Genomic DNA, 23,631 nt, shown 5'->3' on the forward strand with positions numbered 1-23,631 from the left:
AAACTGCTATGGCTAACAAGTAGGCTAGGAAGAGAGTAAATAACTTTTTTTGTGTGGGGGCAGTGTTTTATTGTGATGCGATATAGGAAAAGGATGGTAAAGATAAGGTTTTTAAGCAGAGGCTGAGCCTATTTGGGATGTTTCAGTAATGGGTTTCCTGAATTGACAAGGGGCTGGTCAAGATGACCTCTGATGACCCTTCCTATTTCATGTTTTCATTGTCAGTAAATAGTTAAATTGATTCAAGGAGGAGAGCCTCAAGTGGCAATTGTATCTAAGGCGATCTTCCTTTTTTCCTCATTTCCTTTTACAAGCACATTCTCCTTCTGTTCAGCCTTTCTCTGACATAACTGCTTATTTCATTCCTTTTATACAATGGGCTGCAATTTTCATGCTGGCAACCTCTTGTGCTTGTAGCTGCTTCCCATTTAGCTCAAACTCAACTTCCTTAAAGAAAGGCACCTCATCTTTTGATGACTTCCGCAAAAGGGTATAAACACACACTCTGAGGAAAAGTGTTTCTTAAAAAGGCCTCCCACTGTCCTGAAACTGTAGAGAATTATCATTTAAGTACAGGTTTACTACATTGGTTGAAGTGCTAAACCTATCACATATTTGAACTCCAAGGAGATCCCAAGTTTGTGCTTAGGAGTATGAATATTTCACCTTAAATACACACACACACATCCATCACACACACAACATCTAAGAGGGATAGGGAACCTGTGGCCCTGTTTGGCATAGGCATTGGGTAGACCCAGCAAAAAGTGGCTGCAGAGAAAGCCAGGGGGTTATGTTATATACTGGAGGAGCAGGCTAAGCCTGCCCACCCCCCCATGGCCCATGCCGACTCGTAATTTGCTGATTAGGCAAGTGGGTGGGACTAATTATCCTGGCAGCAAGCTGGACCCAGAGACATCCTTTCCTGCCTGGGAAACAGGCTACTTTTCACATCGGATCCAACACACAGGGGAATGCCAGCCCACAATGATGCCCACCAAAGAGGGTGAGCGGACTTGTTGATATTAAGGGACCACCTAAACTAACCCAAACTGGATCATGAATCAGGTCCACTAACATACCGTCTTTCCCCGAAAGTAAGACATCCCCTGAAAATAAGACCTACTTCCAGTTTTGCCTCTCGCTGTAATATAAGGCATCCCTTGAAAATAAGACCTCCCCGATAATAAGGCCTCCCCTGAACATAAGGCCTCCCCCGAACATAAGGCCCCCAAAGCTACCGTAAGGCATCTGACTCCTCTGGACTGTAGCGGTGGGCGCCGCCACACAGCTCACTGATTGGCCGCAGTGAAGCCAGAGTTGTTCAGGCAGTGTGAGGTCTCTTTAAATCAGAGAGCCCACGCTGCTGCCAGGACAAACTGCTGCCTGCTGCACGCTCTGCCCTGACGGAGTCTGGCTGACTCACAATTAGACAATAAATGTGTACCGTATTCTTCTTCATGGAAAAATAAGACATCCCCTGAAAATAAGACCTAGTGCATCTTTGGGAGCAAAAATTAATATATGATACTGTCTTATTTTCGGGGAAACAGGGTAGCTGCAAAAATGGGTTGTAGGCTGGGTCTGCACCTTCAGTATTTGGTATTGTGCAGATAGTTCCTATGAACATTTGCGTGTTACTTGCAACTATCAACTTTGACAACACTTTGACAATCACCTATGAGAGTGGGTGAGGACAGCCTAAGCTTTGATTCATCAGCCAAGACTCCTTTGCCAATCTGTTAATTTCACTTTTATTTCATCTAAAGGTGCAGGTACATTTGGTTATATTAATTTATATCTCCAACATTCTGTTTTGAGATTCTGCTATTGAAAGTGGCAGTCATCCACCTATTAAAGTTAATTTTATGGTGCCAATTTTGAATACCGGATTGATTTGTTAGTTCTCCTTTTTGCTTCGAACCATGTACAAAAGAAAGAATGAAAGAACCAACAAAAGAAAGAAAGGTTACGGGTGGGTTGGCAAATTAACTAGGGAGCTTCAGGTCAAATGTCAGTCAGCAGGTTGAAGGAACCTACCCATAACTTTTGTTGTTAGGACCTTAATGCTTCTGTAAATCTTACTAATTTATTCCAAAGATTTTTTAATACAGGGCAAATCTTTGCCTGTAGCTATTATCATACTTCTAGATCTTTTGAGAAAGGGTACTAAATGGTTTAGCCAAAAGTGTAAGACTGCTAAAAGATCAGTTGAAGAAGCCTTAAGGAGATTACACCTTCCAATTTAGAGGAAGCTGAAGAAGCTTCAATAGAAGGAAAGATGATTAAAAACTTGCAATAACCTAAATGCATATCTGAAAAGAAACGGAAAGAAATAGCACTAGGCTGTAGAGCTTTATCAGATCATCAGTCATGGAGATGAAGAACAAGAGTCTAATTGCGTCTGGAGAAAACATTTTCAAAGCTTTAAGGAATGTCCTGGATTTTAATGAGGATCTAGTAGACTTACCTGACTTCTAGCAGTGGATTTCAGAGAAGCTTGTTAAATTTCTGGAATCTTTAGCATACAATAAGAGCCTGGAGGTGGAGGAAGATAGTATTCCCACTGAATTATTCAACGATCATCTGGAGACTGGTGGCTCCCTATGAATGCTGAACATTTTGACTTTATAAATTACTCTGGAAATATACCATAGGGTGGGAATATGAAGATCATGGTCATCATCTTTAAGAAAGGAGATGAAAAGACCAACCTAGCTATTAATGTGCTGTCAGCCTAATTTGTATTAATGGCAAAGTCATTTTCCTTCCTTAGAGGCTAAAAGGTTTTGACGGCGGCAAACAATATACTGTAAACTTCCCTGTGATCTTCAGATGAAGGGTGGTACATAAGTTAAATAAATAAAATATAAATAGATAAACAGCAAAGCAAGGATTATGTCAGAATTCTTGATTCCAGATAACTGTTTTTTATTTCAGGTAATCTTTTGCAAACCTTCCTGCTTTAAGAAGGGCAGTGAATATGCAGACTTTGAGACCCTGAAGGCTCTATAAATTGGTTCCATCAACGAAGAGTGTAGGCTAAATTCTTCTCTATACTGTTGATTAAAGAGCACTAGATTAATCAAAGCACTTTAAGCTACTGCTAATTGTTGTATTTGTTAAATGAAGACTGGCTTCTACAGATTAGTCAACAAAGCATAATGTGGCCACCAGAGGAATTGAACGGGGCTGTATCTGGTGGTCTCCCCTCCTATTTTAATTGTTGTATAAATGGTGTTATTCTTAATTTAAGCAATGAGAATCCTTCACACTCTATTGGCCTAGGAAAATATCATTTCAGTTATATGCATTCTCTCTCTCTCTCTCTCTCTGTCTCCTCATCCATGTGAACTTGAGATGTTTGTGGGTTGCACTCAAGAACTATTTGAAATAAGACTAATTGGCCATCACTTGTTAAAGGACACACACACTTACAGAGCACTTTTTTCTTTCTTATTTTTCTGGTAACCTGAAAACAATTTTGGAGAACTGGCAGTTGGATAATTCGACATGTTAGCTCTTATTGCTATTTGGGGATTCTTCCCCACTCTCTGAAACAAATGGTTGATGGGAGCATCTTCAGCTTTCTGAAGAAAAGGCAAAGGAGGAGGTAAATGGCATTTTATGTACTTCTCCAGAATAGGCTTCATTCTGAGATCTCAGTATTTGGAATATCTCCTTGCTAAGCAGATTTGCTGGTCAAACCAGCAAAAAAGTAAGTATCTGTTAGCCAAAAGGGAGAGAAATATATTGGAGAAAAAAGTGGCCTCTTTTGCATTTGCAGCTACAGATATCCCACAAATTGTTTTAACTGAGCATATGATGGATTGTTTTCATGAAAAAAAGATATTGCACCTCCTTTTATTATAACTTTATAAATGATTCTAATTTTATTACAACTGCTTCTTTAGTTCTAACCAAATGGTCAGAATAAACAGGCTGAACTGGACCTCTTACCTCAGTAAAAGAAGTTTAATGACTGAAAAGTGGATGAAATATTTACAGCAGCTTTCAAAGGACGGAATTGCTCTCCAAATTAGACACCAGAATTGAAATGTTTCTGTCTTTAAATATTTGCGGGATATTTTTAGAACTGCCGTTTCCCCTGGGCAATAATATTAGGAAGAGAAATGTGACATTTAGAACTGAAGTTGTACTTGGAGCTAGATGATGTTTATATGATATGAGTCAGTATCAAGTAATTTACATTTGACGCTATTTGTTCTTCTGCAGGCAGTAATCTTTCATTTCTTTAGGAGGGCACTAGCATTTCCACAGGCTCAAGGAAAATGTCAATGTTTTCTTGAATGACACCGTCTAAGGTTTCAAAAGTCGCCGCCTGTTTTTTTCCTGTACGTAGTCAAACGCCTTTCACCTTTTAAGTTGAAAGAGAGTGCTGAGCTTGGGAACGGTGTCTCTGAAATGTCTTTAAAGGTCCCAGTTGTTCTTTGGCTGTAATATTTACACTTATTGAAATATTAATACTTTAAGGATGAAGAGGTGGTTCCCAATATAGCACTTCCTTTGAATAGTTAAACGCCACATGAGGCTTAGAAATAAAAAATGCAAGGAAAGCCTGTCATAAGCTAGCAGCTTTCTTCTAAGGCTGTTTATTGAGTAGCCTCGCTCTGGGTGCCTCTGTGTGTGGGGTGGCTTTGCCTGCTGGGATTGGGACCAGAGAATGATGGAGGAGACATGTTTGTTTTCCCCCTGTGATCTCTTACAGGGTGTTGGTGTCCCACAAGATTTTGACTGCGTGCCAAGACAATAAAAGGCCTTGCTCACGTGTGTCTGGGGCCAGTTGGTCCCTTACCTTTCTCGCCCTGATCTGGCCACAGTGATCCATGCAACAGTCACCACCAGGCTTGATTATCGTAACTCACTCTATGCAGGGCTGCCCTTGAAGCTGACCCAGAAACTCGAGTCGGTACAGAACGCCGCAGCGAGGCTCCTTACGGGGTCCTTGCCATGGGACACATTCATCCAGTGCTTTACCAACTGCACTGGCTCCCGGTAGAGTACAGGGTCAGGTTTACGGTGCTGGTTTTGACCCTATGTGGCCTAGGACCCATGTACCTATGGGACCGCCTCTCCTGGTATGCCCTGCAGAGGACCTTAAGGTCCACAAATGACAACACCTTGAAGGTCCCAAGTCGCAAGGTGGTTAGATTGGTCTCAACTAGGGCCAGGACCTTTTCAGTACTGGCCCCAACTTGGTGGAACGATCTGTCACAAGAGACTAGGGCCCTGAGGGACTTGACATCTTTCCGCAGGGCCTGCAAGATAGAGCTGTTCCGCCTGACATTTGGTTTGGACTCAGTCTGACCCTTATGTCCCCCCTCCCCTTATGGTTTTGATCTATGGGCTACTATTAAAATGAGGCTGCATTTTAAATTATATTTTAACCTGTATTTTAATGTTCCGTGGTCCAATGCCTAAGCCAATACCTTCTCACATGCTGTAATCAATAAAGTTGTGGCCTTTACCTTACCCATTAACCTTACATTACGTGTCTTTATTCCCCAAGCGGGGATCGGGTCCTCGAATCACAACAAAGCTTTCCTTCACTGTCTCACTATGAGGGTTCCATGAGATCACTTTGCTAATTCTGGATTGATAAGGAAACCCAATAACTTTTTATAATGGTTTGATTTTCTGATGAGATTGCTCAGAGAGATTGAGCTAAATGCTTCGTGGTGGAAGTTTCTAATAGGCAATGACTATTGAAATCCACCAAGATGACTTGTAGCCCAATGGCTTGCAGGGGGCTTGATGATACATCTGTTTTGCAGCTCTAGGCAAACACCAAATCCCAGAAGATTCATTGACTGAACTCTGGTGGACCATCATCAGTGAGTGGTGACCTGTTTTTTACTTGATGGATTACAAGTTCTGTGTCCCTTTATTAAACCCAATAGATGACCACCATATCTCTGTGTTATTCTGTCTAGCAAGAATCTTCTCTTATGCCATCATTTTTCCTTACTTAGCATTTGGTTTACTGATTCATGTCCACACAGCCACATCCGACTTGACTTATAGCGATCTGTGGCTGTCTGTATGCAAGTTGCCTGATGCCTGAGTTCCTCCAAATATACCCCGTTTGGCTCAAGCCTGGCACACATCCCTAATATATATAGGTCTTGCTTTCCATCAGAACTTCCCCTTGTAAAACAAACAAGCAAACATAGAATGGATAACTAAAATCTGGGACATAGTGTACCTGGTTAAGCTTACACATATGGTGAGAACCAGAAAGTGCAGACAAGAAGATAGTGTATTTCTTGAGAAATGGATTCTTAAGTAATAAGTAACTTTCTGGAGCAATAAGATTTAGGATAATAGAAACCCATTTGTGTTACTTGGAAGTTTATGAAGATAATTTTTTTATGTTCAGCTTTGGTATGGAAATTTGCTTCTATATGTTTGGTTCTAGTTAGCTCCTTCTACAGTCATACCTCGGGGTTGAATGTGCTTCAGGTTGAGCGTTTTCAAGTCACGCTCCATGGCAACCCGGAAGTAACGGAGCGTGTTACTTCTGGGTTTTGCCTCTTGTGCATGCGCAGACGCTAAAAATGATGTCATGTGCATGCGCGGAAGCGGCAAAACACGACCTGCCCACCCACAGATGCTCAGTTGCATCATACGTTCTATTCAGGATGCGAACGGGGCTCTGGAACAGATCCCGTTCACATCCCGAGGTACCACTGTACTTTGATTTTACACGGCATCTGCTATTATACTTTGTTGTGCTATAAATAAATATATGTAAACAACAATAAGAAAATTGAAAACAAAACCACCACACATTTTATTTTGCAGTTTTAACATGTATTATTTGGTGATATATTGGTATGATAGCACATCATGTTGATAAGTAGTTTTCTCACTGATCTGCCTCTGTTGGCTGATCATTTCTGCATCTCACAGTTACAGCTAAGGCAAAATTCTACTACTATAGTCCACTCGAACAGAGATTGTTGAGGAGCAAAGCATTGTGGGCTGCACCTCCATCCTTCCCTTGGCTTTTTCAACAAGGATCTTTGTGGCAGCAGTGGTTAACTGACAGCATCATCCAGGGCATATTGTGTTCCTGCATACTGTAAAATGTATTCCTCAGATGCTAGGGTCAGCACCTAATAGCAGAAGGTAGCAAGAAATAAGTAGAAATTGGTGGAGCTCAGCCTTCAAAGTGCTTGGGCTTGCATCCTTGAAGAGTCACTTGTAAAATAAGTAAGTTTGTTTCCCCATCAATATTTAATCCTGGCTTTCGTTGGTTTCTTGACAAAGATGGGGACAACAATATGGATGGATGTCAAATAAAAACTGACAGATCTCTCAAGCACACCCTCATTTTTGGTTTGCTTTTGCAATCTAATGCATAATTCAAGTTAGAATGTGTCAGCATCTCCCTGTTTTTTCAAAGGTGGACTGGTCAGCCTTATAAATCCATTCAGCATCCATTCAGGCCTTGTTGAGCTTTTTCTAGAATTTCTTGGCCATTTTGGATTGACACATGAAAAACCAAGAAGAACCCACATCATAGACAATGTGAAGTGCTGTTTGTGTGGACATGTATAAGGTTAGGTTACAGTTTTAGTCTCCTGTTATTGTATTAGTTAGTGGCCTTACTGAAAAGTCTGATACAGGAGCCGTAGCAAGGGCAAAAATATGGAATGGAAGCTACGGAAACCCACTACCATGTGGTAACAGAGGAGATAGTGTGGATGGGGACTGATAGAGTGTCAGCACATAGAGAGGTAACAGAGAACCAATAGAAAGACCCCAGGAGCTTAAGAAAGGCGTCCTCCAGATAGCCTGTTTATTAAACATTCATCCTCATTTGCTTACACAAAACTTACACAGTGCTAAGATTATAGCCAGACTTGGCTGAGCATCATCATCATCATTTATTATTTATACCCCACTCTGGGCGGCTCCCAATGGAGTAATAATAATAATAATAATAATAATAATAATGTGATAAAATGTCAAACATTAAAAACTTGCCTAAACAGGGCTGCCTTCATATGTCTTGTCAGATAGTTGTTTATTTCCAGTGTGGTGTGGTGGTTAAGAGCGACAGACTCGTAATCTGGGGAACCCTTTGCTGTGTGTATGTGATATGATATGTGCTGCTTGTGGTAGTCTTGTAATCTGGTGAACCGGGTTCGATTCCTTCGATTCCCCGCTCCTCCACATGCAGCTGCTGGGTGACCTTGGGCTAGTCACACTTCTTTGAAGTCTCTCAGCCCCACTCACCTCACAGAGTGTTTGTTGTGGGGTAGGAAGGGAAAGGAGAAAGTTAGCAGCTTTGAGACTCCTTCGGGTAGTGATAAGGCAGGATATCAAATCCAAACTCCTCCTCTTCTTCTTCTTTTTCCTTGACATCTGATGAGAGGGCGTTCCACAGGGTGGCGCCACTACCGAGAAGGCCCTCTGCCTGGTTCATTCTGAATGGTTTGTGGGGAGGTTATATGACAATGAGCATTCATCCTAACTGCTTGCAGGGTGTTTGCAATCTTCTCACTAATCATTTGTTCATTCTGTACATTTCAGAGCATTTTCCTGTCACTTTCCTAACTTCAAAAAGCGTGTTTCTTTTTTCAAGTAGATTTGTTACATTCCACAAAATACGGGCAATTGAGAGGTGCCCTGATATAAACCGAATGAGGATTGAGAAAACAGGGTTCTTTTTTCAAGCCAGATTCCACCAGATTCCACATGCCAACATTACCACCATCCGCAACTATGATTGAAATGCAGCAAGTCATCTGGCGCAGAAAGTTACACAAACTGTTTACACTCTGATTCATCAAATGAGTATGAATAATCTCCAGTGGTGACATTACAGTGTAATTAGTCCTTCCAATCCAAGAATGATGCTATCATATGAGTGACCTAATGTCACAGAAAGATTCCGGTCTCTGTCAATGTGAGACTTTGCCCTTCATTGGAATATACTTCACAGGAACATCTTTCTAATTTGTTTTTCAGTGATTTGAAACAGTTACAAGATTTATTTGAAAATGTGGCATGGTTTGCAAAATCATCCATTTTTTATCATGGTTCAAATTTTTAACAAGTGAATAAAAATGTTGCCTGGAGCAGAATTATATTTAATATATTACTTTGATTATATTCCAAACTCTGAGGCAAGGGTTATTATATATGGTGTGTACAATTCCTAGCACAATGGACCTTTGATTCCCGATTGAGTTTTAGAGTTTGGTTTTCCTTCCACATATAATATTACTAAAATTAAGTGGTTTCCCCCCTCCCTTTTCTCTCCCCTTTTTGGATTATGCTGTTTGAATGTTTACTCATCTAGATGACCTATTTCTCCTGCAAATACAGCTAACCAATTTATTCAGAAATGCTACTTTGGAGGGATAATGAGGGCATTCAGGTTTGTATTAATGACTGTTTGAGGTCATCTGTTTGAGACAGATCAGTCATAGCATGTAAAAGTTCAATGATCATATTGCATGATGGTTAATAATTTTATTTTATTATTCTTGCTATTATGAAAACACCCACAACAAAACGATAATTTCCTTTTATGGGAGCTTGGGTGGTACATTTCAGCAGTGAGACATTTTTGTGGTACATTTAAGCTGCTGAAAATGGGCCCACACTTTGGCCCAAGCCGAAACTTATTTTGTTTGCCTTTTGTAGTTTCTCAGCACAGTTGAAATAAAATGGTGTCAGGTGTAAGAAAATAGCTCATGATTCCACAAGTGATGGTGGGCAGGCACAGAGAGAAAGTTCATAGATGTACCTTCCTCAGATGAAAATAGGGACATTTCTCACTCCCCTCCACAACTGACCCTTCCTCAACCCTCCATTTTAGTATAGGCTTTGCTACCCCCCCCCCATTCTCCTCAGAACAACTCCGGCTAGGTATGCGTAACTTCAATAGGCATTTACTTGGTGAGATGGAAGAAATCACATTGTAGGGAAACACACACACATGCACGATGCAGCTACTTTAATCATATGGTTTAGTAAATTTTAGTATTTAATATTATTATTTTTCAGAGACTGTAGTTTTTCTTAATAGATTAAAATGCTTCCATATTTACATTTTTATTGCACATTCTTCTATAGAAAAGACACTAAGAATGAGAAACATATCAAAGTAGAAATAAGACTTTGTAGAGAATTACAATTTTAATAAGAATGCAAATTAAGGTGAGATTTGCTATATTTAACAAAACTGAAAAAATGGCAAGATTAAAATGATCATTAGTTGTGACCACCAACTACTATTTGATATGTTTCTTACAGGAGATGGTATCAATGGTTTCACTACCTATGACAGTGAAATAGAGACCTGATCGAGGGCACAATCATATACTTGAGTACTGCTGGCTAAGGGCTGTGGGATCTACTAGGAGCCCTGCTAAATCCGCCGACCAGAGGATTTCCTCCCTCAGTATTTCCCCTAATTGGTGAGTTTGCTTTACCTGATAAGAAACAGGGAAATATAAAATTAATTTAGTGCTGTATTTTTAAAAGAGCTTATCCCTTCATTTAGATAGAAGAGCCATCATGTAGTGCTTAGGTTCTCAGTTTAGGACCTGAGAACCCAAAGTTCAAATCTCCACATGGTTGTGAAGGTTGAGTGGCGTTTGGCAAGACACCATCTCTCAGCCTAAATTATCTCCCAGGGTTGTTGTGATGTTAAAAACATCAAAGAAATCAGGGATCCTGTGCATTTCAGAGCAGTTCTCTTTACCTTCCCTCTGAAGACTGCAGCAACTGAAAAGTGCTTTATTTGCAATAGGCTGCTCTGTCATTTCCATATCTTACAGTGGGGCCTCTCTAGCAGTCCTCCATTTAGACAAAGTTTACATTGGCCCAGTCTTCTGGAACTGTGTCTAGGCAGAAACTACCTGTCATGCCTAATGCGATAGGTAACACCCTGTTACAGAGCACTCGTGCTCAATAAAGCTTCAATAGAGAATATTTGCACAAGGAGTCATTTTTCACTTCCAACTGGATTTCCCTTGGGGAGAGATAAACCCATGCGTATGAGTTTAAATGGATGGAAGTTGTTTTTTAAAAAAATATATAAATTCAAATTGATTTCTCAGCAAGGGCTTTACAGCTGATCTAGGAGAACTTTGAAAAATCCTACTGTGAATTCAATAACATTAATTCAGATATTTGTAGAGTAAATGAAATGTAGAGTAAATGAACAGTAGGGCTTGAGGCTTTAGCCCCATATGCACAGTTGGCAATAAACAACTGGTCTTGTATTTCCTTTTTTTATATATATAAATATTTATTAAGGTTTTTAAATATAAATGCACACATAATAAACAATCTTACTTCTTTTACAACAATTTCAACACTTCTTTGGACTCCCTCACGTCTCCCGCTCCCATTTACATCGTTAAAATTTTTTCCAAACAAATTATCAACTTGTTTACAATCTCATGTCCACTCATTCAAATATAATCTAGCACTTCTTCCAAAAGAATTTTATATTTTCTTTAGTCTCACTTATCATCAAATTTAAATCTAGTTTAGTGGTGGCCAATTTTTTATAATCTAGCACCCTTCTTAACATTCAACCAAATTACAATGTTTTTGTAGATACATCTTAAATTTCTCCCAGTCTTCCTCCATCTTCTCTTCTCCCAGATCACGGATTCTGCCGGTCATCTCGGCCAGTTGCATATAGTCCATCAGCTGGTCTTTCAGCTGGTCTTGTATTTCCAATGAGTCTCACTTGGGTCATTCAATAATAAAATTATGAAGTTTTACTGACTGCTGCAGCCAATATGGTTTAAAGTCCCTGATCATTGACCATGGTGACTGGGGCTGATGGGAGGTGGAGCCCAGCAACATCTGGTTTCTCTCAGGTTTCCCACCCCTGTTTTAGAACAACATTGCTGAGTGTCCTCAAAAGCATGATGGTCACTGTTCTATGCGCCAACCCTTACTTCCAAGTTCATTCGCAGCTCCTAAATGAGATACTGGACTTGTGGAAGGTCTTTGTGGAAAACCTTAGAAATGTATGCAATCAAGTGATACTGTCTTACATGTTGGTAGAAAGGTATGAATTAAGTTCACTATGTTTTCTGTTTAATTTGCAGTGAAAAATTTCAGTGCTCCAACTAGGACTGGGCCTTCCATTTAAAGCACTCTTGCACCACTTTAACAGTTATGGTTTCCTCCATAACTGCAGTGTGTTAAGGGTGCTGAGGATTGTTAAGAGACCCCCTAGTTCCCTTCACAGTGCAGGTGTTCCCCCCCCCCCGCACTTACGCACGGTCGACTGTATATATGCGTGACACTGGGAAATAAATTATTTAATTCAAACCCAGAAATGGCAGGAGAAAGCTGAAGAGTCCTCATGGCAAGGAGATGCTCCCTGGAGCCTGGAATGGATGTCAATGGTGGAGGAGGAGACCTGAGGCACAGCGGGGCTTTGTTTTGGCTGCTCAGCGACCCTGCCTAACAGCTGACAGACGGAGTAGCGCAGTCGCAACCACTTTCCCACACATCCTTCAGACTCCACCCAGCCCAAGAGCTTCAACTCAATATATTTTGGTCTGGACTGGGGACCAAATCTGGCACTGGGAGGGTTTTTAAGAGAGTGCTCCCTACTTTACGGGATTTCAGTTATGTGCATGGAGGCCAGGAACATTACCCCCACATAAGTGGGGGGATGCCTGTACTACAACTCTCAGAGTTTCCTGAGAATAAAGATGGATTGATAAAACTGCTATGGAAATTATAGCTCTGCGAGGGAAACAGGGGTCTCCTGTTGACAAATTGCACCCTTGACAAACTATAGCTCCCATGATTCTTTGGGGGAAGCCATAGCTGTTAAAGTAGTAAAAGAAAGCTTTAAATGTATAGTATGGGTAGACCCTAGGGGTTAAAAAAAGCGGCAAAATGGACTATAGTTTCAATTTTACAACTCAGCCAACTGCTTGGATTAGAACTTAAATGTACGTGAACACCAATTTAGACTCATCAAATGGATCTGTTAAAAAAAGTTAACCTCAAAGATGCTACTGGCACATGCTGTAGTTTTCAAATCACGCCATATAAAAAGCCCCGCAATCCCCAGAGTGTTTATCCTTTTAAGAGCATTCATGTGACAGGAGTTTTCCTAATGTGCCATCAGGACTCAGTGGGAGCCACTGTGGCTTTGAAATATGTCAGGCACATGTGTATGTAGATGAGACCAGTTAATATTCATAAAATAAATGTCTCTAGTCTAGCACATATGGCTGTATGGTTTTGTGACATATCTGTATGGAAGCCAATTAAGAAGTACCTTTTTAAAAAAATAATATTGCATATATATGTATGCTTATAAACCACTTCAAGGCTTTTTGATGAAGCAGTATATAAATTGTATTAATAAAATGTATGTATGTATAATATCATATAGCGTCTATTTCCTTTAGCACACAATTTCCTTTAGCAATCAATTTCCTATGAAATTGTGATATGTTTGAGCAACTAATGGCAGGCAATTGAGGCAGGGAAGGAGCTAGGTCATTTTTCACAGATTATCACAAAAACCATGCAGTGATAATTCGCACAACAACATCCTGTACTTCCATTTAAATGGAAACTATTGCTTATAATAGGGGCAGTGCTTTAATGGTTCAGAATATGATGTTCCACAGTAATAGTCCTACTGTGAGAAAAGCCATGTGGTCTGCAAACTTGAAAAAAGCAGGGAGGAGTAAACCAAACAAGAACTGTTTAATGTGCAAAAACTGGTTTGGGGCACCAAGATGAAAAAATGAGAATCTGTGTGCCCTAAATGGTATCATTCCTACGCTTGCATTATTCAAGCGATCTTATTATTCCTTTTCTCTGCTAACTAGACATACATATATTTGGGCATGCCCCCATAAATTACATCTATAAATTCTAGTAGTTTCACACACAAACTCTTTTGTAGCGCTGAAATGAACTAGTCATTTCATATGCATGGAAAACATTTCAGAATTCATGAATGTGAATAAATACATCCACTCAGTTTGCATAGCTGGTGGAGGAGAAGAATTCATGTTCTTCGTTGCTTTTTAAAGCTTTACTTTGCAACTTTGCTCTTTGGGCATTGTCTATGATTTCTTCATGCTTGGACAAGGCTCAGCCATTTGTTTTCGATTATTTTAAAAATACATCACGGATAAGAAAAGAAACAAAGACACTGGTCCAGGTAAAAGTAAATTTTAAATAGTAAATTGCTTTCAGAGGGACTTGGGCTGCTATAATAGGCACATTTTTGTTTATTGAACAATCTGGGTTAATATGCATATAGGCTTGAAGCTATTGGTTGCATATATTTTACCTGCATTAGAACGGATGGTTATAGCCAATAGAGATGGACAAATCAGTTAATTTTGGTTTCTCGATTTTCCCTATCTTAAATTCAATCCCTTACAGTGCATTTCTGCATACAATCACTTCTTGGGAGTAATTTCAAAGACATGTTTTAGAATGCAGTCATGGTGCTGCTCCAAAAGCTAAAAGAAAGAAAGAGGCAGCCCTCAGACCATTCTGTAAGTAAATCTCAAGCCAATGATCATGTGGCTTAATATTCAGATCAATGTTCTGATCTGTGAATGGAAGGTTTGCTCCAAACACGGAGCAAACTGGAATCTTCCTCAGCCCTACTTCAGAGGCCTCAACACACAGGGCCTGTAAGTGACAGGGAGGAGGAGAATACCCCCTGCTTTCAAAACACTAGCCTCCATCTTGATACAGGCATACAGAGCTCACATTCCAGGTCAGAAACACATCCTTACATCCCGGCGTTCAAATTTCCTCACAAAATATTAGAACGCTGCTTTTATATTGGCTTCATTTGTTAATGATCACTTCAACTGAACCATATAATCACAAGATTTAGTAATATGTTAATTGCATTTTAGCGAGGAAATGGTCTTTAACCACAAAGATGCATTATTGATGTGGATGGGGAGCCCATAAATCATTGACTTGCAGATGGGTGTTTTGTTCTTTCTGTGCAATGTGTCCCAATAGGGAAAGCTTGATCTGTTTAATTTCATCTTTGAAGAATCCATCACTTCATATTAAATTAGCAGACTGTTACTGACAATGCATGGCTGTAGGACTTGCCGTGACATATTGATCCATCTAACATACTTCAGAGTCATTTATAACTTTTAGATGGTGCTTAGCTTGAATGAGATTTTCAGTCTACCAAGTGCAGCAGATATTTCATTACACAACATTAGGTTTAAGTCCTAGGAGTTATTTGCAAGGTACTTTTTGCTACCCATCAGCTTAGGCTCAGTAGCAGTCAGTGGGGCAGGGTGGGATGAAGCTGGGCTCCTTAGCAGGCTTCCCCAATGCCAGAGTTGCTTCGGGTTACCAAAAAAAGGTGGGTGCTGCTCCTGCCACCGAATTCTCAGGAGGACCCACTGATCACCCGGCTGCTAATCCGAAATATCACTACAGTCACATAGGACCTGTCCTCTTCTCAGCGATGTGCCTGGCATATGCTATTTTAATTTCCTCACTCCCGGGTGACACTACATTGAGGGTCCAGAGGGATTGTGAGAACATTTAAATGGACAGTGCCAACATCAGCATTAGACTTTTTCTTTTTTCTTTCTTTTTTGCATCATCCTGCCCCTCTTAAAGTAAGGTGTGGTAAGGGGCCAAGGGGCCAAGCTGGGAGGGTGCAGCAGTGAAGCCCACCACACTTCAATTTCATATACAAGCTCTGCCATGTATAATAAATTTCATATTAAAGCATTGTATGCATATGCTCTGAAAAAGACCTGCAGTTGAAGCATTTGTTGTTTGCATTAATGCCTTGGGAATTCCTTTGTTCGTTTGTGATATTCCCAGCAGAGCTGGGAAATCCCTTTTGATCCTGATCGTAGTTAAACAACCTCTAAACACATCTTGTCCACAGCCCACCACACAGCTCAGGTTTGCCCTATCCTGGACAAGCTCATAAAGGCATCCTTATGCAGCACACACACAGCACATAGAGGGCAAGCATCATAAGAACATAAAAGCATGTTGTTAGATATGTCAGCAAAGGTCTATTGGTACGCCAACTATTGAGCTGGGATTGGATCTTGATGCAGGTGCCATGACCCTATTGTGATGCGGTCCACAGGTGTCTGGGTTCCAATGACTAGTGCTAGGAGATCTCATTAGACTGGGCTATTCAACTGGGCATGACACTGTCATCAAGGAAATGTTTCTGTGCAGCAACAGACTGTGTATGAGAACCCTAACTCTCTCCTTCAATGTGACAGATGGCCAGGGCTGTCAAGCTGACAACATAGAAACATTTGAACAGTCCTGCTGGGTCTGACCAATGTCCATTGAATCCAGGATTCTGTTCCAGCAGAAACCAGCCAGATGCCTCTGGAAGCATACACATAGGACACAAAGATGGTTGCCATGCCTAGCATCTGTTTGTTGAAGGCATACTATCTCCGTAAATGGAGCTTCATTCATTGAGCTTCCAAGTTTGACAGCAGTTGATAGGTTAATCTCCCATTAATTTACCCAACTCTTCAATAATAATAATAATAATAATAATAATAATAATAATGCACTAAGGGCCATCACCGCAGCTTGTAGCAGTAAATTCAGTAAGTTAATTGTTTCCCGGGGAAGTATTTTCTCTTATTACGCAGCAAGGGAACCTATGACCCTGTTGGACTCTAACTCTTATCAGCCCTGGCAGTCATGGCCAGTGGTCATGGATGATGGGAGTTTGAGTCCAACAATGTGTGGATTACTAAAGGCAATGGCTGCCCACTTTTCAATACGGTGCTGGTTATATTGACCCACGTTTCACATTTATTGATGTAGGAAAAGGCTGTACTGAACCCCCAAACCTTCAGGCCAGAAAGTTCATTGTTATTGCATTGTACCTACCTGCAGATGTTTGCACAATATCAGAGGTATTTCTGAGACCCATGAAGTCAAACTGATAGAGTCTCCAGGATTTCTGGTCTGCAGCTTCTACTGAGTTTTTTCTCCATCTATAAATCATTTCTTCTTGAGGATAGCCATCTGTAAATTAAAAGTTTTTTATCAAATGCATGGTAAACATTCTACAATGTTAAACTTTTGCATTAGATTTGCGTCACACTTTTCATATAACTTTGGAATAATTTTTAATACCTTAGGCTGCAATCCTATGCTCCATTGAATTCAATGTGACTTACTTTTGAGTAGAGATGTATAGGATTTCGCAGATTTACAATGCAACCCAATGCATGTCTACTTGGTGATGTTTCCTCCCTTTTTAAGTGGGTATAGATATGCAGCCTTAATGGCTCTTCAACATTATTGACTATATATAACTCCAGTGCAATCAATCGTATACGACTCGAGAAATGTTGTTGTTGTTACCATTCTGGTCATGATGAATTTTTGAACCAAGTCAGCTTTAGTTTCATGTGATACCAGAGTTGCCACTGAAAATTGCTAAGATCACTTGGGATGCTTTTGAACTTCTCAACCAAATTTGTCTCCATATTTTTGATTTCTAAATCACCTGGTCTGGTCTCTCAAGTAAGTGAAACCAGTGTATAGACCAGACTTCTTCAACCTCGGCCCTCCAGATGTTTTTGGCCGACAACTCCCATGATCCCTAGCTAGCAGGACCAGTGGTCAGAGATTATGGGAATTGTAGTCTCAAACATCTGGAGGGCTGAGGTTGAGGAAGCCTGGTATAGATATTCATTCATTCATTCATTCATTCATTCATTCATTCATTTATTGGCTTGTTTGTTTATACCAGGCATCCCCAAACTTGGCCCTCCATATGTTTTGGGACTACAATCCCCATCATCCCTGACCCCTGGTGTTCTTAGCTAGGGATGATGGGAGTTGTAGTCCCAAAACATCTGGCAGGCCGAGTCTGGGGATGCCTGGTTTATACATACCCTACCTCAAGGCAGCTTACAGGTTCTAATTTATACAGAGCCCTGTGTGTGCATAGTTACATGCCGGTGGGGTGGAACTGCAATGCTGCTTTCCTAAAATGGGTTTACCAGGATGGAGAGGGGGAAGTAGCGGGGAGGTTGGTGTGGTTCAGGTGCAGTGGTGGAGCTCTGCCTCTATTTTCATTTTAATATATATATAGAACATATAACACATAAAATATATAAAAATATCAAAGCAGTTCACAATAATATCTATGTATAATTTTAAAAACACATTAAAAAGTACAATCAGAGACCATCAGATAACAGTTGCTGTTTCATAGCAAATCACCATCATTCCACTAAAACTTATGGATATATAATATTTAAAGTTCTAAAGTGTTTGTTCCAACACACTAGCCTTCTGGAAAATAATTAAAATGGCGGTGGAGATGATATTATCCTTCTTTTCAGCACAATTATTCATTACCACATTCTAATGAATTCTTTCTTCCTTTAATCCATTGTCTCAAGTAACATTACAGCATGAAAGATGCCAACAACATGTTAATCTGTGATCTCTTTAAATCTACAAGTGTTTTTGGAGTGCAGCATTCATTTATTTTCAATCAGTGTTCCAGAGTCACAGTTATCACAGATTTTCTTTTTTTTCAAGTGAATGAAAACTGTTTATAGTTTCACAGTCTACTGATTGGCAAGACGGCCGAGATGAGAATTTACTGTTCTGTCAGGCAGATTATTTTAAAGGATTCATGGTTAAGCAAGAATTAATCTTTAACGTGTTCACAACTTCTAGAAGAGTGAGTGATTTTAGGGCTCAAAGTTGTTTCCATTTTCAGTGGGAAATTGCATCTTTCTCTTGCCATTCATTAGTTGGGCCAGTTAATGGTTTGGCCTGGTCCGTCCTTCACTGGTCCCTAAATGATCACCTGTAGGAGTCTGTAGGCTCACAGTTCAGTGGCAATCGGGTGGACAAACCCATTTTATGAAACAGCATTCCCAAGATTGTGACTGCTTAGAAAATGAAACTCCAGGTTTTGCAAATAGGAAACAGTGTAGAGCCATCCATACACACAAATTCACAAGACTGTTTTTATGTAGTCGGTTGTATGAGGGGTGGCAGAACTGAGCCCTTATCTGGTTTCCTTTTGGCAACACACAACGGTCTCATTTTCTGCCTTCCACCCAAGCCACGGTCCAGAGCCTGCCATTATCTCTTGTGGGATATCATCCTTAGTATTGGCATTAAGCTATTTGATGAGCACACCTCCTCTCTCCCATCGGCTCGAATGGACAGAAGCAGTAGTAGCCAGAACCCAGTCTCTGAGAGAAAAAGACTAGATGGCTCTGGCACATAATGTTCCTTCTACTTTCTGGAGGCTTCCCATTATTTCCAGGGTGGAATCTACACAAACAAAAAACGCTGTGAAAATGCTTTAAAAATTAAAGTTTTGAAAAACACATTGAATTTTGCATAGCTCACTGTCACCATCTGTCACCATCTAGTGCCACGTTTGTATATTGCACTTGACAACATATTTAAAATGTTTTATTTGCAGCTGTGTAGCTGAGTCATAGGTTTTCATGCATATCTTTAGCCCTGAAAAGAACTGGGCTCCTAGGGTGAAGGAAGCAGTTACCTAACCCTACCAGCATCGAGCCAGTCTTTGAGCTACTCCAAGATTGTCAGTTTGCTGTGAAGTGCACAGGTGCCATCCATCATTAAACTCCATGTAGGTAGTTACATGCCACCAGAAACAGAGGATACAGGCTACTTATTTGTACAAAAAGATGGAAATGTACAGATAATTACTATAATGTAAATAGATGCATTCCAGATGCTAACCACTAATGGTCCCTTCAAGGCCCTACTTATCTTTAACTGCACTTTGTCCAGACAACTGTCCAAGAGAGGATCCATTCAAACAGAGGATTGTCCCTGCAGAGAAGGACACATTCCCACCCTGAATCCATGGCAGGTCATTAGCAAATCCTGTCCTGGCACCTCGATATTTTACATAGGAACATAAGAAGCTGCACTCAAGACTCATCAATATTGGCAGTGGATCTCCAGGATCTACTTCAGCCCTGCCTGGAGATGTCAGGGATTGAACCTGGGACCCTTTGCACCCAAGGTAAATGCTTTACCACTGAGCTACAGCCCTTCCCCTGAATATTTTGTACAGTTCACAAAGAAGCAAGGGATGCTTTTGTGAAGGGCTGGCACATTCTTCTTTACCTTGCTGTTTCATTGTGGCTTGTTATTACCAGACATAATGAAAGATAGCATTTCCCCTCCGCCAAGTACTTGCCCATTGGGCATTACCCTGACGATATGCATAATTACCCTTCCTACTATATCCATAATTCAGCACCATCCAGTCCAAAAACAATTATATGCACATGAGCACCAGGTGTAATGGAGACAAGACCATTTCCACTCAGTTGAAATTAAATGTTCTGTTAAATATTATTCACCTTCCTTTGAGTGTGAGAGGGCTGCGCAGGCATGCTGGGTAAACAACACACAGCAAAACCCTGGCAATATTTCTGCCTTGTTCACAATCAAAGGCTGCGCTGATGAGCTCCTGCCAACTGCGGAAGGCTTGCTGGGTTCATGGATTTCATGTATTTATTTGCAATCATTTTTGATATCTTGCTGGCAAATGATAGAGATCTCAACTTTTCTGCAGTAAGTATAAAGCTGTTTGTGTGGTGGGTGGCCAGTCAAAATGTTAATGAGAGAAAATCCTGCCATTCTTCCACTGCCATGTTTTCCATCTACTTGATCGACTCCTTTGTGGAGCTAATTCATACGTTACTACCCCACATGAAGCCTGCTGAAAAATTATTCCCTGTGGCAGTGCCACACAACGGGCATGTAATATTGTCTATTCACCACACTGATTTTCCACATTCCACATTTCCCACTTTTTCTAGGGTTATTTAAGTTTAAGAGGCTTAAGAAAATCCACAGGTGGAAAATGCCTGAATAAGAACCCACTAAAATGTCACAAAAATGGTTGTAAGCCTTTGAGTTGTTCAGAACTCTTCCACTCATGCTGCAGATAGCACGGGATTGGCAAAAGATGAGGATTCTTTTTGTTGTTGTTAAAATCATAGGCTGGATGTTGTAGTCACGAGATTAAGGACTTATCCACCCTTTTGTTTGCCCCACTGCTTTCTCCCAGGGAAACCCGATCTTTAACACTGAACAGGGGTACCATCTTCTCAAGTTGACTGAGGGGGGCATTGCATGCGCAGCGTTGTGAGGAGCAAGGGGGCATTGCTGAATGCTCTCTGAACATTGAGAGGGCCCAACCCCTAAAAAAAAATATGCCGGGGGGGGGGGGCTTGGCTCCTAGAAGCTGGCTCATATAGCACTGAATCAGAACAAACAGCAATTGGGGTTGCCGTTTGTTCCAATTTAGAGCTAGCAAGCAGGTTTTCCAGGAGACAGTGGCAGGGCAAAGACAAAAATGCTTGAACCCTTGCCTAGAAAGTGGGCTAAGTGGAAAAACCACTTCGACTCATGCTTTCTAAGCCCCAGTCATGCAGAAGTATGGACAATCCTCTAACTTATGGACTTAGTTCCAAGATAGAGATTAGAAGCTGAATAAGTCAGTCCCAACAAAGCACTGCCTGTTGCTCAGCTGTTAATTCATAGAGCCACTGTCCATAAAAGAAGATGGCAAACTTATCAGTTAATTAATCAGCACTCTCCAACCCTCCCACCCACAAACCCATCCTAACCCAACTCAGTTGCTAACATTTTAAAATTCAGAACCGGGCAATGTCTTTATTAGGATCTACAAACATATGAGTCAAAATGATATGGCAATTAAGGTATCCTGGAAAACAGTCTTTAAGGTATCCTGCACCTAAACCATTTATTAATTTTAACCCATTCAAGTATTTGTATACTGTTTCTCATTTTTTAAAAAATGAGTAAATCACAAAGCAGTTTCTAAAAAGCCAACAGGAAAATTAAGCAATATAATAACAAAGGACAACATTTAAACATTTGAAACAAAACAAGACAAAATATTTAAAAAATATTTTTAAAAGATAAAAAATGAATTGAAGAGGGTGTCCAGCAATTGCTGTAGATAGAGGAATTTGTCTGGCTTTCGAGAACCAAGGGAAATTATTTAACCAATGAGGAACAGTGAGTCGTAGCTTTATATATATTAAAATGTCACTATATAATTATGTATAAACTTTTATGATTTAGAAAGTACAGGAACAGTAGCCTTATAGCAGCAAAAGAGCTATTAAGTATAAAATACAATTTTTGTATTATTATTTTTATTACAAATTTCCCCTGAGATTAACCTGCTGCAAATAGCTGCACAATTTTCAAGGAAACACAGATATTTATCCCATCCCCTTTTGCTTCCTTTCCATTACAGTAAAAATTGAGGTCATGCTTTCAGCACACCTCCCTCAGCTTCTTTCAGTGTATTTCAGTCAATATATTTTAAAGAAATTTAATGTCCTTTGCCCTCGCATTGAAACATTTTCGATGGAAACTAAAGCTTTTATGCAGAAGTAGAGGACTGATTTTGACTATATAGCTTCGTGAAGTGAAGTGATAATCTCTTGACTTCTCTTCCTCCTGTAGAGGATGATAAAATGGATGAAGTCAAGAAATTATATAGGTTCCACTGCCACCCCAAACAAATCAGCAGCACAGGAGCTGAAAAAAACATCTGGGGTTGTGGCAAAAATAAAAATTAAATTCCAAACAAAAAATAATAGAATATGGCATTCTTCAGGCTTAGTCCAATGAATGTTCCTTGCTACTCAATGTCATTGCAATCAATGGGACCTAAACATCTGGTTCCACATTTTTCAGTGGGGCTGTGTTCAGGTCTACCAGGAAAACATTCAAATCCATTGTGATCAGTCAACATTGGAATGGGTTGGAAATCATCTATTGGTCAGCAGCTCATTCATGACTAAATTCCATTGCAGTCAATTGTCCCAATGCCTTTGAATGCCCACTTTTGCCCCACTAATTTGATGAGACCATGATCAGGTCAAACGAGTGGTGTCTACTTGAGGGTCTTGCACACTCACCATGTTTCAATGGTGCCTGAAGTTGTTGGCTAGAATTGGCTAGTATACTAGGGTTACTAGACGTCCCCATTTCCCGGGGACAGTCCCCGGATTTACAAATCAGTCCATTGAAGTTGAAAAGTGTCCCCGGATTCATTGAAAAAAATCTGGTAACCTTATAGTATACACTTGGGACATGCCAGAGTCTGGGGATACACCAGAAAATCTATTTTGAAAGCAAAACATTGGAAAGTGTGTTCAAAGAGAGTGACTGGAAACTTGGCATGGAAAGGGAATTGGTGTCGAGACTTAAGGGACAGCAAAGTACAGCTTTTTGGACTTTCGGATGCAGTTCGTTTCCCGCAGGAGCAATGTTCACTTAGCTTTGAGTCCCTAAAGCTGTCTCGGGAGCATAAATTTAGCTATCTTTAAGACTTCACTGTCACAAACATAAGCTTGCAAGTATGGAAGATGGGTTGCAAGATCAATTGCTGTAGCCTTGTGGTTGGCAATAGAGCAGGTATTTCTACAAAAGCTGTCACTGTCCTACTCCTTTTTGAGATGGGGGTGGGGAATAGCTGGGTTATAAATTGCTCTTTGTTAGCAGCTGATGTTCCAGGCAGTGCGAACATTTCCTTAG

General features: G+C 40.4%; 1 protein-coding gene and 2 long non-coding RNA genes across 4 annotated transcripts in view; 2 read left to right on the top strand and 1 right to left on the bottom strand.

The window, feature by feature from the left end:
• Positions 1-3,511, top strand: part of LOC309340319 — a 14,448-nt gene extending 10,937 nt beyond the window's left edge. Inside the window, exon 3 of the long non-coding RNA XR_014155928.1 lies at positions 2,941-3,511. This is a non-coding gene — a long non-coding RNA (uncharacterized lncRNA). The remainder of the gene's footprint in view (positions 1-2,940) is intronic.
• LOC309340325 overlaps positions 1-12,243 on the top strand; it is a 92,427-nt gene extending 80,184 nt beyond the window's left edge. Inside the window, exons 2-3 of the long non-coding RNA XR_014155936.1 lie at positions 10,294-10,457; positions 11,965-12,243. This is a non-coding gene — a long non-coding RNA (uncharacterized lncRNA). The remainder of the gene's footprint in view (positions 1-10,293; positions 10,458-11,964) is intronic.
• The window catches only part of GABRG3 (gamma-aminobutyric acid type A receptor subunit gamma3), a 288,481-nt gene that overhangs the window by 11,013 nt on the left and 253,837 nt on the right, over positions 1-23,631 (bottom strand). For both annotated transcript variants that reach the window (XM_081858991.1, XM_081858990.1), the window contains exon 6: positions 16,915-17,052. In XM_081858991.1, coding sequence (XP_081715117.1) covers positions 16,915-17,052 — 138 coding nt within the window. The remainder of the gene's footprint in view (positions 1-16,914; positions 17,053-23,631) is intronic.

This window comes from Podarcis erhardii (assembly GCF_964252035.2).
Source record: "Podarcis erhardii genome assembly, chromosome: 4".
NCBI classification, from domain to species: Eukaryota; Metazoa; Chordata; class Lepidosauria; order Squamata; family Lacertidae; genus Podarcis; species Podarcis erhardii.